This window comes from Protopterus annectens, chromosome 1.part1 (genome assembly GCF_019279795.1).
Source record: "Protopterus annectens isolate FY-2018-M chromosome 1.part1, PAN1.0, whole genome shotgun sequence".
Lineage (NCBI taxonomy): Eukaryota > Metazoa > Chordata > Ceratodontiformes > Protopteridae > Protopterus > Protopterus annectens.
This window is the reverse complement of record NC_056726.1, coordinates 444,624,783-444,639,498: the sequence shown is the minus strand read 5'-3', so window position 1 is coordinate 444,639,498 and position 14,716 is coordinate 444,624,783. Positions and strand designations below refer to the sequence as shown.

Below are 14,716 nucleotides of genomic sequence, written 5' to 3'. Positions count from 1 at the left end.
CGACGTCATCTCTGTTGGTCTTCGGGTATATAAGCATCAGCCGACGCCATTTTCTTCAGTGTTTCTTGCCCCAGATGCCAGAAGCCCTCTAGAAGGCTAAAAATTTTGGATAGATGCCAATGTTTCCAAAAGATAGAGGTAAACACAAAAATAAGCATGTATGTGCATAAATACAAACAAATACACCATGAAAGAAGTCCCCCCACTAGCTAGCTATTAGAAGGGTAAACACCCTAGGAGTACCACAGAGGGGAAGGAGGGAGGGTAATCCTGACTGCAGATGCTATCCAATTCGGACATCTACATTTATGGTAGGTACAAAACTGTACTATGTCCTTCATGGATGCATCTGCAGTCATAACAACTGGGTAGAATACCATAGCCAACTAGGGGAGGAGGATAAAGGTAGATCATGTTGTGTTTAGGATCCCTTGCAGAACAGCAGTGGCAAACCCTGCTCGGGATCTGGAATATAGAGGTAGATTATAATGCTTGGCAAATGTATGCACGGAGGTCCAAGTAGCCGCCTCAATAATGTCTTTGGTAGCCACTCCTCGTAAGAAGGCTGTGGTAGTGGCTGTTGCCCTTGTAGAATGAGGTCTTATGTTCTGTGGAATTTGCTTTCCATGGAAGGAGTAACAGAATCGTATGCAATTTCCTATCCATTTGGAGATTGTCTGTTTGGAAATAGCTTTTCCTTCCCTTCCTGCTGCATAGGCTACGAAAAGTTGGTCAGTCTTTCTGCTATTTTTTGTTCTGTCCAAGTAGTAGCGTAGCTGTCTATGTACATCCAAGGTATGCAGTATTCTTTCCCCTCTGTTTTGTGGGTTGGGAAAGAAGGTAGGTAGGTGGATTGCCTGGTTTAAGGACACTCTGGATACCACCTTAGGCATAAATGTAGGATTAGTCCTCATGGACACTCTATCTTGGTGGAAGATTAGAAAGGGTTGCACTGCCATTAAGGCCTGTAGTTCTGAAACCCTCCTTGCTGAAGTAATTGCCAGTAGGAAAGCAGTTTTCCATGACAGGTGTTGCAGGTCTGCTGTTGCTGCTGGTTCAAAAGGTGATAGAGTCAATTTTCTAGCACAAAGTTCAAGTCCCAGGCTGGTAATGGTGGTTTCCTTGGAGGTTTTACATTCTTGATTCCTCTGAGGAACTGCCTGAGCAAAGGATGTGGAAAACAGGTGGATCAAAGCTGTATTCTGCTGAAATAGCTGATGCATGAATCTTGATGGAGGAATGGGACAGGCCTGAATGAAGTAGTTCGGCCAGATACTCCAGAATGTTGGGCATATCTATGTTTGATACATCTTTACCTCTTTCTGAGCTCCAAATGACAAACCTTTTCCATTTCCCAGCATAGTTTCTTCTTGTTGAAGGTCTGCGTGCTTCAAGAATAATGTCTTTAACTCTTTGTGAAAGCTGTGGATTAGCAGCTGCTATGTGATGTTCCATGCAGTCAGTTGCAACGTTCTTAGGTTTGGATGCATGGTGCTGTAGTTGTTCTGAGTTAGCATCAAAGGCATCAGGGGTATTGGCCACATATTGTTCCGGGACATGCTCCTCAGCAGTGGGTACCAATGTTGTCTTGGCCAGTTTGGAGCTATCAGGATTATCCTTGGACGTTCCTCCTTGATTTTTAGTAATACTTTGTGTATCAAAGGAAGAGGTGGGAATGCATATGCTGTTAGTCCTTTCCAGCTGAAGGAGAGCGAGTCCACTTTCCATGCTAGTGGGTGGAATGTCCTTGTGCAGAATTTTTTGAGCTGGTGATTGAGAGGTGATGCGAATAGATCTATCTGAGGCATTCCCCATTTCTTGAGATGGTCTTGAAGATGTCCGGTGCAGCTGCCATTCGTGGACATCCGATGTAGTCCTGCTTAACATATCTGCTAGAGAGTTTTCTTTTCCTGGTACAAATATTGCCTGTAACTGGATGTTGTAGCTGAGTGCCAGGGTCCACAGTTCCAAAGTCATTCTGCATAGGGGTAGGAATGAGTGCCTCCCTGTTTGTTGATGTACCACATGACTGTGGTGTTGTCTGTCCTTATCATCAACTGGCCTTCCTTGAGAAATGGTCTGAACTTTTGGATTGCCAGTTTTACTGCCAGCATTTCTTTTAGGTTGATGTGCAGTTGAAGTCGGTCCTGTGTCCACAATCCTTGCACGCATTTGTCCAGCATATGTGCCCCCCATCCCAGGTCTGAAGCATCTGTTGTGATGGTCTGGCTTGCTTGACCTTTGCGAAAGGGCAGGCCTGGGTTTGACTGGCATGCGTGAGCCCACCATAGGAACTCCTGTTTTAAGCATGGTATTAGTGGGATTTCCGTTTCTAGGCTGTGTCTGTGTTGGGACCATAAATTCTTTAGGTACCACTGAAGCTTTCTCATATGTAGTCTGGCAAATGGAACCAAGATTATGCATGATGCCATGAAACCCAAGGCCTGCAGTACCTTTCTTGCTGTTAACTTGTTCAGATTTGTTAGTGCCAAGAAGTAAAGAGGGAGTTCTTTTGTTTTTCTGTAGTTAGGAATGCCATTTGTCTTACTGTGTCCAATTCGCTCCCAGGAAAGTCCTTGTCTGGGATGGTATCAGCCTTGACTTTTGTAAATTGACTGTGTATCCCAGTGCTTGAAGCAAGTAAATGACCCTTTGTAAATCTGTTGTCAGCTTGCTTTTGTTGTCCCCTTGTATCAGACAGTCGTCCAGGTATGGATAAATTTGAATTCCTGTAGTCTGCAATGGCGATTACTGATGCCAGGCATTTTGTGAATACTCTGGGCAGTAGATAAGCCAAAGGGCAATGCTGAGAATTGATAGTGCTCTGATCCTGCAAGAAATCTGAGGTATCTTCTGCAGATAGGTCGAATGGGGACGTGCAGGTATGCCTCCTTGAGATCTAGAGTTACCAGCCAACACTCCTTGCCCAGCATGGCAAGAAGTTGCTGTAGGGTCAGCATTTTGAATTTTGGGACAATGATGTAAGTATTTAGGGTAGACAGGTCTAGAATTGGTCTCCAACTTTTTCCTTTCTTGGAACTAGGAATAGTCTGGAGTAGAACCCTTTCCTTGCTCTGCTGTTGGCACTTTTTCCACAGCTCTCATGTTTGCTAATTCCATTATCTGTTGTAGAGCCTCTGTTTTTTGATTTGGAGGTAGGTTTGGCATTCCTCTTTTGACTGGTAAAGTGTGGAAGTGGAACGGTAACCTTGATCTATGGTTCGTAAAATCCACTTGTCCTTTGTTATGTGGTGCCAGTTTTTTGAAAATAAGGTTAGCTTTCCGCCTAGAGGAGCTGCTATTTGTTCCCTGGTTGGCGGTTTTAGGTTTAAGTCACTGTGGCTGTGTTGATGTAGAGGCAGGTGTTGATTCTGTGCCTCTGTTGTTACCTTGCCACTGTCGTCCTCTGTAGGCACCTCCTCTGGATTGGTTTCTGCCTCTGGAACGTCTATTCCTGCCCCTTTGAGGTCTTGTGGAGTCAGGAAAGGACCAATTTTTGGCAGGCCATTTCCTGCTAAACCTTGGGGGTTGAACCTGCAAAAATTCTTTAACTGTCTGGACTGATTTTGCCTTTTCTTCCATTTTCTTCATAACCTGCTGGGCAGGTGTACCAAACAAACTTGATTTATCCATAGGAGTATCAAGCAATTTAGATTTAACATGATCCGGTAAAGCTTGCTCCTTTAGCCATGCATGCCTTCTAATTACTGTGCCAGTCATGGCTGATCTAAATGAAGCCTCCAGTGCATCATAGCCACATTTTAAAGAATGGTTACTAACCTGCTGTATGTTATTTACCATTTCTAATACATAATTCTTATCAAGAGATTCATCAGTGGTTAGCTTTTTAGTTAACTGATCCAGCATAAACTCTTGGTATTGTATCATGTGAAACTGACAATTTAAAGCTCTAGCTGAAAGAGTGGCTGAAGTGTAAACTTTTTTACCCCATCTGTCTAATGACCTTGCTTCCCTTTCAGAAGGAACAGGGTTTTAGCTATGGTCATGGCTACTGCCTTGGGACCCTGGGATATAGTTTCGGGGCTGCAAGAGGGGCCTTGTAGAGGTGGTGATGAGTATCTGGCACCCTGTAAGATCTGTCTGGGTTGGCAGGGGCTGGGGTAAAGAATCTGGAGCTGAGCAGGCATCATTGAAAGCATCATCCACCACAGAGAGAACAGGAGGGATAGCTAAGGGCCTGTGCTGTGGTAGGTGCAAAAGTCCTAAGTCTTTTCTGGAGTCTGAAAAATCCTGTTGCTGCCATTGGAACTGTTCTCGCATGGCATGCAAGGTTTCCCCAAAGGAGAATTCTTCTGGAGGGGAAGCAGCTGGAATGGATTCTTCAGCATCAGAATCTTCAAAATTGGAGAAAGGAGCCTCTGGCTGGTCAGTTATGTCTGATTCATCAGCAGAATCATCAGAGGACACTGGCTCAGGGGGCTCTGCCCTAGGTCTGGGTGAGATTGAGATCCTCTAATTAATGAAATTAAATCTTCTGCCAAGGTAAGCATTTGAGAACTGGCAGAGGGCCTGGTGGAAGGGGGTTTAACAGGCACTGTTTTAGTAGTCTTGGCTGCTTTAGCCCTGGCGAAGGCCTTAATGGACATGGCTGCTGGAGGCCTAGCAGCACCACGTGCTGGGGTAGAGACATCCAAGGGAATGGTGTCTGATAAGTCAGTGGTAAGCACCGTAGTGGGTAAAATTTCTGAGGCCGATTCAAGAGTGTTAGCAGGGACCTCAGTTGTAGTGATAGTTTCAGGTGTAGTTTGATCAGTTTTCTCGGTTTCGGCCGAAACCGAGACACTCACGGTTTGCTTAACCATGATTTCGGCCGAAACCGCGGACCGCGAGTGTCGGTCTTTTCTTTGCGTTTTGGCAGAATGCTAAGTCGGAGGGTCCGGCGGCATAATGTACGCAAAGTCAGAACCGAAAAACTGTTCTGCAAACTCTGACCGGCGCCTAAGCGTGTCCGGTTGAAAGAAGCACAGACGAACAAGCTGCTACGTCGTGGGCTGGGCCTAAACAGGGCAGGCAGTAAGAGTGGAAATCTTTATGAGGTATTTGTTTCCCACAGGTTAAACAATTATTAACTTTCTCTGACATCGGCTGAGGCAAGAAAGAGTCCCAACGGGTACTTAGCTTTAGAAGTCTTCAAGTAGTATTCGGTAGAAGTAATCTCTGGATCCGACCGACCGGCACTTGCGAACAGCTTCTGCTTGAGCGCCACGCGGCAAGAAAGACTGAAGAAAATGGCGTCGGCTGATGCTTATATACCGAAGACCAACAGAGATGACGCCGGGTGAAGTGCGACATCAGCGAAGCGGACCCGGACTTTGGAATCCGGCCGACTGAAGGGCTGCCTGACGACAGGACAACCCAGTTGTTATGACTGCAGATGCATCCATGAAGGACATCAGAACTTATTTATCATGCAGTATGTCAAAATTATAGAATAATGTACCTGAATATATCAGAGGTGCAAAGAGTCTAGTAAAATTTAAGACATCTTTAGATGATTGCACTGGAGCTACAGTGTTTGATCTATCAATTATTAAGATAGTGTTCCTTGAAAGTCATAAGGCTTGAACACTTTACCTAACGTATGAACTCTGGCATTAATTTGGAATTCTAAATGAACTCTGACATCAGAAGAAACTGGAGAAAAGCATACAAGTCCAGTGCATAATTTGTAAAGTAGGGTATTCTTAGTCTGACGTAGAGAAGGGAGAACCATTGAATAGGAGGTGGGACACTTAGCAGTGTCAGAGATACAAAGAGGTTGCACATTGCCTTCTACAAATCCTTCCTGTCAATGAATGAGACATACGGACCATTCATGAGGCAACAGAAAGAAAAACACTGCAGACTGAAGGCCCACTGCCACACTCTCACAGCATCTGAAAGAGGTGGCAGGAACATATTCCTCTTTTTGATGCTGTACCAGACAACAGCCTTATTCTCTGAAAAGATATGATGCCGTGGGGTTAGAAGCCTTGAAAGGTCAGCAGTTTCAAAATGACTACTCTTTTTTCCAGCTTATTTATGCAAAGACAAGACTGCTACGATGACCAAGCACAGTCAACTGTATGCCCAATATAGTCCTAGCCCACCCTAAGAGACACACGTCCAGGCTCACTGAGGTCTGAGGTGTCTAACTGGAGTGGACATCTAGAATGAAGATTGGTGGGAATCAAATACCACTGTAAATGCAAACAAAAAGGTCTGGAGATTCAAACAGGTAGACAAAAAGAGTTCAAGATGATTGAACTACAACACCTACACTGTTCAACGAATACCCTAATATGAAATCTGCCAGGAAGGACCATTAATGTTAGATATTATGGCTCTGAGACAAGTAAGTCTCTGCAAGTGCAGACTATGCTGAGTGAAAAGATGGAATGACATACTGCAGAAAGAGGATTCTGTCTTGGGGAAAGAAGGCCCAACAACACAGGAAGTTTTGAGGAGCATCCTATAAAAGTCAAATTATGAAGTGGAAGTATGTGAAACTTTGCAAGGATTACTGGTATCCCCAGAGAGAGATGAACAGTTTCAGCACAGAACCCCCCCCCATGTTCACAAGATTCATGATCATGGAGCCAGTTGTCTAGAAATGGGAATGCTTTGCTTCCCTGTGATCTTGACATACTAATATGGGCATGCACTTATCTAGAGACAGAGGTGAGACCGAACGATAGGAATACGGAACTAACTATGACTGGCTCTGACGTGGATGGGTAGATGCGTTCTACAAAAATTGGTGGTTTTGGCATGGAGGCTGGTTCTTACATGTCCAAACAAAGTACCCATATTCCCTCTGGTGGCCAAAGAAAGACTGCACCATGATAATTTGAAAAGTTTCTTATGGTACAGAAATGTTTAAGCACTGAGGCCACTGAGAATGCCTGTCTTTTGCAGCAATGGAAAAGAATGCTGAACCAAATCCTAAGTTTTTTTGGTGTGGTAAAACCTCTTCGATGGGTAGTCTCCTTAAAAGCAAAACACCACCTTCCTTGCTGCATGCTTCTGATAGGGAGGGACACCCTGTAAGACTAAAGACAGAACTTGGGAAGGGAAAAAACAAGGGACGAGCTCATCCTCTGGATGTTATTTCTCTAATCCACATGTCCTTTGTAAACTTTTTCCAAACTTTCAAGTGCTGAGAAAATTATTCTGTTTCCAGATTAAGGCAATTGGGCAAGGTCTAAGGACTGCTGATGTTCACTCTCAACTAACCATGGCATCCTTCAAATCACCAGGAAACCAGATCTTTGGGCCTTTGACTCTGCTGAAAACCAGGCCAAGTAAACTGTCTTTCCACCACATTCTTGTTGTCGCTGCTCTTACTGCTGTATACCACACATGAACCTTACCAGCCACTGGTGCCTCTGTGTTCTGTTAAAAGAATGCTGTGTGAGTTTAACAACTTCATCTACCTTCCCATTGTTTTCAGCTGTTGCTGAATTTCCTTGTCACACAGGAAAAAGGGAATCTGGAATGTCACCCTTGTGAAATCTGTAAGACAAAGCAAGGAGTGCTACACAAGGTAATCCCAGTTAATGATTCTCAAGCGTCACTTTCTTCCACATTAGCTATACAAATTAAGAGTGGTGTGTGTGTGTGTGTGTGTGTGTGTGTGTGTGTGTGTGTGTGTGTGTATATATAGATATAGATATATATATATATATATATATACATATATATACACATACATATATATATATGTATGTATGTATGTATATGTACATGTGCATATTTCACTCGCTCTCAGACTACTCAATTAATGAAATTGTAGGGTTGCAAGGGAGTTGCGGCCCATCCAAGCACTTATCGGGTACACGGCGCAGAAGCTCGTCCTGAATGAGAATGACAACCATTTACAGAAAGCACACACATTTCTTTCTCACTCGCTCACTCACTCTCTCACACTGCATATACATCTATAATTGATTCTCCCAAAGATGTGTCTCTGAGGAAGGTGACACACCTGACAGAAACCTACAGAAATACAAGAAGGAAATGAAGACTCCACATATGTAGCAACCCAGATGAGAACCAAATTGGAGAACCAAGTGCTGTTAGGCAGCAATGTTAAAGTACAGTTGTGTACAATTACCATAAATGTAGATGTTCAAGTGTATTTACTGTTGCAGTCATCACATTTGGGTTATCTGCTTGCAGGTAGCCCTCAGTCGGCCTGATTAACAAAGTCTTGGGTCCCGCGTCGGTTGCTGTCTCATCTTCCATGACGTCAGGTCATCAGGGGTATAAAGCATGCAGCCGACACCATTACATCAGTTTTTCTTGCCCAAGATGTTAGGTGCCCCCATAATGGGAAGCAATTATATGCAAGGTTACACCTTCAACAAAATGTAAATACACCAGAAAGCTTTAAGCAAAGTAAGCAAGAATAGAGGTATAGTCAATAGAAGTCAGGGGGCTGGAGGGAGGGTAACCAATACTGCAACAGTGAATACACTCGAACATCTACATTTATGGTAAGTGTACACAACAGTACTATGTTCTTCGTGCTTCACTGCTGCCGTCATCACATTTGGGTTAATTTCCCAAAGCTAAGGATGGGGGGAGGCAATCAGATAGCATTAGGACCAGCTATAAGGCCCTGCAAGACTGCAGTGGCAAAGCCAACTCTGGATTTAGAGAAAATTGGCAAGTGGTAATGCTTGGTGAAGGTATGAACAGAACTCCAGGTAGCAGCTTCTAGACGGTCCCTAGTAGGGACACCTCTGAGAAAGGCTGTAGAGGTAGATGCAGCCCTGGTGGAATAAGGTCTTATCCCCTGTGGGGTAGGTTTTCCATGGTGCTTATAGCAGAAATGAATGCAATGGCCTATCCACTTAGAAATGGTTTGCTTTGAAATGGCCTTCCCCTCTGCCCCTGCAGCAAGTGCCACCAGCAGCTGTTCAGATTTCCTGATAGGCTTAGTCCTGTCCAAGTAAAATCTTAAGTTATCTTTGCACATCCAGGGAGTGCAGTATTCGTTCCCCTTTGTTCTGTGGATTAGAAAAGAAGGTTGGCAAATTAATGGACTGATTAAGGGCCACACTGGATACCACCTTGGGCATAAATGAAGTGTTGGTCCTGAGTGTCACCCTGTCTGCGTGAAAGATGATGAAAAGCTCCACTGCCATGAGGGGCTGCAATTCAGACACCCTTCTTGCTGAAGTGATTGCTAGAAGGAAGGCTGTTTTCCAAGAAAGGAATTTCAACTCTGCATTTGCAGCTGGCTCAAAGGGAGGCAGAGTGAGCTTTTCCAATACAAAGTTAAGGTCCCAGGCTGGAGTAGGGGCTCTCCTAGGTGGTCTTAGGTTTTTGGCCCCTCTAAGGAATTGCTTCAGCAGTGGATGAGAGAACAGGGGTGGCTCAGTATTATAATGTGCTGAAATGGCAGAGGCATGAATTTTGATGGAAGAAAAGGAAAGGCCCTTGTGAAGCATCTCAGTTAAGTATTGAAGAATATGAGGTAAAGTGAGCACTGTTGTGGCCATCCCCTGAGTTTGGCTCCAGGAACAGAATATTTTCAATTTTTCAACATAGAATTTTCTAGTACTAGGCCTCCTTGCCTCCAGAATGACATCCATCATTTGCTTACTGAGGGATGGTAACAGAGAGATCAGGTAATTAGCCAGGCTGCAAGGTTCAGGGTTTGAAGCTGTGGGTGCAGAATCTGGCCTTCCTGCTGTGACAGCAGGACAAGAGTCTGAGGCAGGTGCCATGGTTCCAGCAGTGACACACTGCGCAAGAGGGGGTACTAGTGTTGACGTGGCCAGTCTGGTGCAATCAGTATTGTCCTTGGTTTGTCCTGTTTGATCTTTAGTAGCACTTTGGAGAGGAGAAGCAGAAGGGGAAAGGCATAAACTGATAGGTTTTGCCAGGTGAAGGACAGGGCATCCACTTTCCAAGCTTGTCTGTAGGGAGCACTTGTGCAGAATATGTCCAATTGGTAGTTCAGAGGGGAGGCAAACAGGTCTATCCCTGGGCTCCCCCATTTGTTTCTCAACATGTTGAATATCTTTGGTTCCAGTTTCCACTCATGTGGGTCCATGAGATTTCTGCTTAGGTCATCTGCCAGTGTATTTAGCTTGCCTGGCAGGAATTGAGCTTGTAGTTGCACTTGGTAGCTCAAGGCTGTGTTTCACAGTGCCATGGCTAGTCTGCAGAGAGGGTATGAGTGGGATCCCCCCCTGCTTGTTTATGTACCACATAACCGTGGTGTTGTCCGACTTTACCAATAATTGTCCTGGAAGAATATGGTTCTTGAAGGCTGTCAGAGCATTCTGTACAGCTAACATTTCTTTCTGATTGATATGCAGGTGCATTTGACTTGGGTTCCATTTGCCCTGAATGCACTGCCCTGCCAGGTGAGCCCCCATGCATAGTCTGATGTGTCTGTTTTTAGGGTTTGGGTGGCAGGGGGTAGAGTGAATGGCAGTCCCTTGTTTTGGTGGCAGGCCTACGCCCACCAAAGGAACTCTATATTTAGACAAGGTATGATATGAATCACTGATTCTAGGTCCTGAGAATGTTGACATCATAGGCTTTTTAGATACCACTGTAGTTTCCTCATATGCAGTCTTGCATATGGAATTAGTAGAATGCAAGAGGCCATGAACCCCAGGGCTTGCAGTATTTTCCTTGCAGACAGCTGGGTCTTTGTGGCCAGTAGTTTGAAGTAGGATGTCAAATAAACTTGTTTCTCTGGCGTGAGGTAGGCCATATGGAAAGTTGTATTCAAGCTTGCTCCCAGGAATAACATTTGTTGGCAGGGTACTAGATGCGATTTCTTTTCGCTTATAGTGTACCCCAGAGAAGTTATTAATTTCCTCACAAATGCCAGATGATTCAAAAGTATGTCCTGGCTTTCCGCCTGAATTAGACAATCGTCCAGGTATGGGTACATTTAAATATTTCTTTGCCTGCAAAATGCAATGACTGGAGCTAGGCACTTTGTGAATACCCTGGGCTCAGTAGATAAGCCAAAGGGCAGTGCAGAGAACTGATAGTGCATGTAGCCTGCTCTGAAGCGTAGGTATCTTCTGCAAGATTCCCTTACTGGGATGTGCAGATAGGCTTCCTTTAAATCCAGTGTTGCCAACCAGGCATTATTGCCTAGCATGGGAAGCAGCTGAAGCAGAATTAGCATTTAGAATTTTGGGATTTCCAAAAAAGTATTTAGGATAGACAGGTCCAGGACAGGACTCCAGGAATTGTCTTTTCTGGGTACCAGGAAAATTCTTGCGTAGAAGCCTTGTCTCCACTCTTCTTCTGGGACAGGCTGAATAGCCCTGATGCTTAGAAGAGGGAGAACTTGTTTTTGAGCTTCTGCCCACTGATTTGGAGGTAGGTCTGGCCAACCGTTTGGGGTTGGGTAAGGAGTGGGAGTGGAAGTGGAAGTGGAATCTGTATCCTTATGAAACTATATTTAAAACCCATTTGTCTTGGGTAATGAGTTCCCAGTTTTTTGCATGCAGGGCGATCTTTACCCCTAAAGGAACAGTCAGTTGAGCAGGGCTTGGAAAGTTTAAAGTTTAAGTCATTGTGACAGTTTACCATGGGGGGGGGTCTTACTACTCCCAACTTTGGAAGTGGGAGCCCCCCACTGCATAGGCCTGTGAGTACCTTGGGAATGCAGCCTGGGTGTTCTGCTGGTTCTGGGTTTGGGCTGAGAAGGCCTGGAAGAGGCAGGAAAGGACCAATTCTTAGAAGGCCGATGCCTACTAAATCTGAGAGGCTGAACTTGCAGGAAATCTTTAATGGTTTGCATAGATTTAGTGTTTTCCTCCATCTTTTTAAGTACTTCTTCTGCTTTGTTGCCAAACATGCGGTCTTGGTTTGAGGGAGCATCTAGTAATTTAGCCTTAACATGATCTGGCAAAGATTGCTCCTTAAGCCAAGCATGCCTTCTAAGTACAGACCCAGTGACAGCAGCCCTGCAAGATGCCTCTAATGAATCAAAACCACATTGCAAAGTATGCTTTCCAACTTGCTCGGCAGAATGCATTAAATCCTGTAATTCCTTATTGTCAGCACAGTCAGGAAACAACATAATTTTCTGTTTAAGCAGTCCAATAACATGCTGCTGATACTTTAACATATGAAACTGGCAGTTTAAGGCCTTAATAACCAAAGTAGCAGAAGTGTGTGCCTTCTTACCCCATCTATCCAGGGCCCTGGAATGTCTATCAGAGGGAGTAGGGTTTTTGGCAGTAGTAGCCTTAATGCCTGTGGGTCCCTGTGAAATGGTCTCAGGATCCGCAGTAGGATTCTTAAAGAGGAACATGTGAGAGTCATGTTCCCTGTAATACCTGTCAGGTTTGCTGGGAGCCGGAGTTAAAGAGTCAGGGGCCAGGCTAGATTCCGAAAAGGCATCTACAATGTCCAGTACAGGAGGGATGGCTAAAGGCCTGTGTTGAGGTAGGAGTAAGAATTCCCTAAGCCTCTTTTTGGAGTCAGAGTAATCCTGGCTTTCTCAGCAGAAATGCTCCCTATGAGTATGCAAGGTTTCACCAAAAGAGAAATCATCTGGAGGGGAAGCAGAGGGAATGGAGTCCTCTGCATCTGAATCCTCATAGGAAGATAAGGGCAACTCCTGGTCATCAGAGAAAACAGAAATTTCAGAATCCTGATCAGAAGAATCAGAAGGAAAATCAATCCTAGGTCTCTTAGAGGGAGAAGGGTGGCTTCCCCTGATTAGAGTAATAAGGTCTTCAACCATTCTTACAATTTGTTTTTTAAGCATAGGGGCCTGACCATGCATTCTGGGCATTGGTTTTCTAGGCATGGATCGAGTTTTAGGCCTTGAAGAAGAAGATGGCGTCTGTTTAATATGCAAGTCAGTAGGCCTTAATACACCCTCAGAAGCCAGTGCCTGCACAGCAGCTCCAGACCCATCCAAGATAGAGACATCCGCAGGTTCCACAGTTGGAAGAAGCATCTCGTGGCATACCGGACTCCGAATGGGTCTCAGTAGAGGCCTGCGAATCTGAAGTAGCGGGTATCAGGGACTGCGAAAGCGCCTCACTGAGTAACGGCGAACTGGTGACTAGCTTGGGAGAAGTGTCATCGGCAGTTTTGGACTTATGTGGTCTGTCTCTGTCTTTATCTTTGTGTTTTTTTGGAATGCCGGTAGTCGGGTGGCTTACCAAAGCCATTTCTGGATAATTGAACAGAGTACCAAAATACTTAGATGCAAAAATGAACCAACAACGAATAGCTCGAGGTTTGAATAAGGCACAAAACCGACAGCGAGGTAGGTCGTGGTCTGGGCCTAAGCAAGAAATGCAGTACGAATGAAAATCTTTATGAGGTATTTGTTTTCCAGAAGAAATACAACTGTTAACTTTTACTGACATCGGTTTAGAGCAACCAACGGGATACTTAGCTTAGTTGAAGACTTCGGATCTGAAACTCGAAAATGAAAAATTCAGGAGTCAGCTGACCGGCACTTGCAAACTGCTTCTGCTTTGGGCACAGCACAGCAAGAAAGACTAATGTAACGGCATCAGCTGCATGCTTTATACCCCTAACGACCTGACATCATGGAAGATGAGACAGCAACCGAAGCAGGACCCAAGACTTTGATAATCAGGCCGACTGAGGACTACCTACAAGCAGATAACCCAAATGTGATGACTGCAACAGTGAAACACGAAGAACATCTGCTGTGCAACTGTGCTGCCTCCAAATCTTGATAGAATTCTGAAATTTGAGCTTCTGTCATTAAAACAGTAATGCATTAACTATACTTTGAAGAGATTAATATTTCTTTTTTCTTAATATTGCTTCTCCAGCTCCAGAAAGCAGTAGTATATGCTCTCCCTACACTTACCAGCACTCCAGGGCTGTTGCAGATCCTCTACCTGCATTACTTTACTGTGCAAAGTTTATCCACAGACTTGTCCACCCTAATGCTACAATTTCCAATGTTGATGGCCTTCTCCGAAAGTCATCTGTTCTTTTCTTACACATGACCTTTGACCACAATGCACTGGTCTACAGGCTGCTGTCTTAAGACAATCCATCTGAGAGTATATGTAATAACTGAAACAAACTAAAAGAAATTCATACTGAACTACAAGAACAAAGTATTATGTATCTTCCACTTACCTTTTTCAAGTTCTCATCAGAAGACTCAAAATCCTCACAACATCCAGCCACAGCAACACGAAGTAAGGAATCAAATAATGGTTTTGCTATAATTGAATCGACGATTCCAGACTGAGAGAGCTGTTTATGCATTTCTGAAAGGATTTCATCTACCGATAAAATCTGGGGAAAAATATTTCAGTGTTTATGAACAAATGTGCTGATCAAATATAGAATCTATAAATGCAAAATGCATCTACTAAACTAACAATGTAATAACCTCAGGCTAGATCCACCTCACATTTGTTCTTTTCTATCTTCTTCTATTAGGATCACAAGCCCATCCACCTGCTAAAATGATTCACTAAAGCTCATCTAAAAATGTATGGCACTACATAACAAAGATATAATTCAACTTTTTTTTTTTTATTAAGTACTTTGGTAATACAAGTGTGTTTCTTAGTCAATGTAGCCCACCTGCCTGATGTACACAGACTTCTGTAGTCAGTCAGTGGAATATCTTTGTTCTGCAGCTCAGCATAAAAAGCAGGAATGCTTGCAATCATAATTCTGAAAAATGGCAGTTAAGCCAAATAAAAATGAACATTTG

The 14,716-nt window shown here is 44.1% G+C and overlaps 1 protein-coding gene across 1 annotated transcript in view; it reads right to left on the bottom strand.

Annotated features, from left to right (window-relative positions):
- LYST (lysosomal trafficking regulator) overlaps positions 1 to 14,716 on the bottom strand; it is a 3,825,950-nt gene that overhangs the window by 3,134,723 nt on the left and 676,511 nt on the right. The window contains exon 6 of the mRNA XM_044075805.1: positions 14,128 to 14,289. Within this exon, the coding sequence (XP_043931740.1) occupies positions 14,128 to 14,289 (162 nt within the window). The remainder of the gene's footprint in view (positions 1 to 14,127; positions 14,290 to 14,716) is intronic.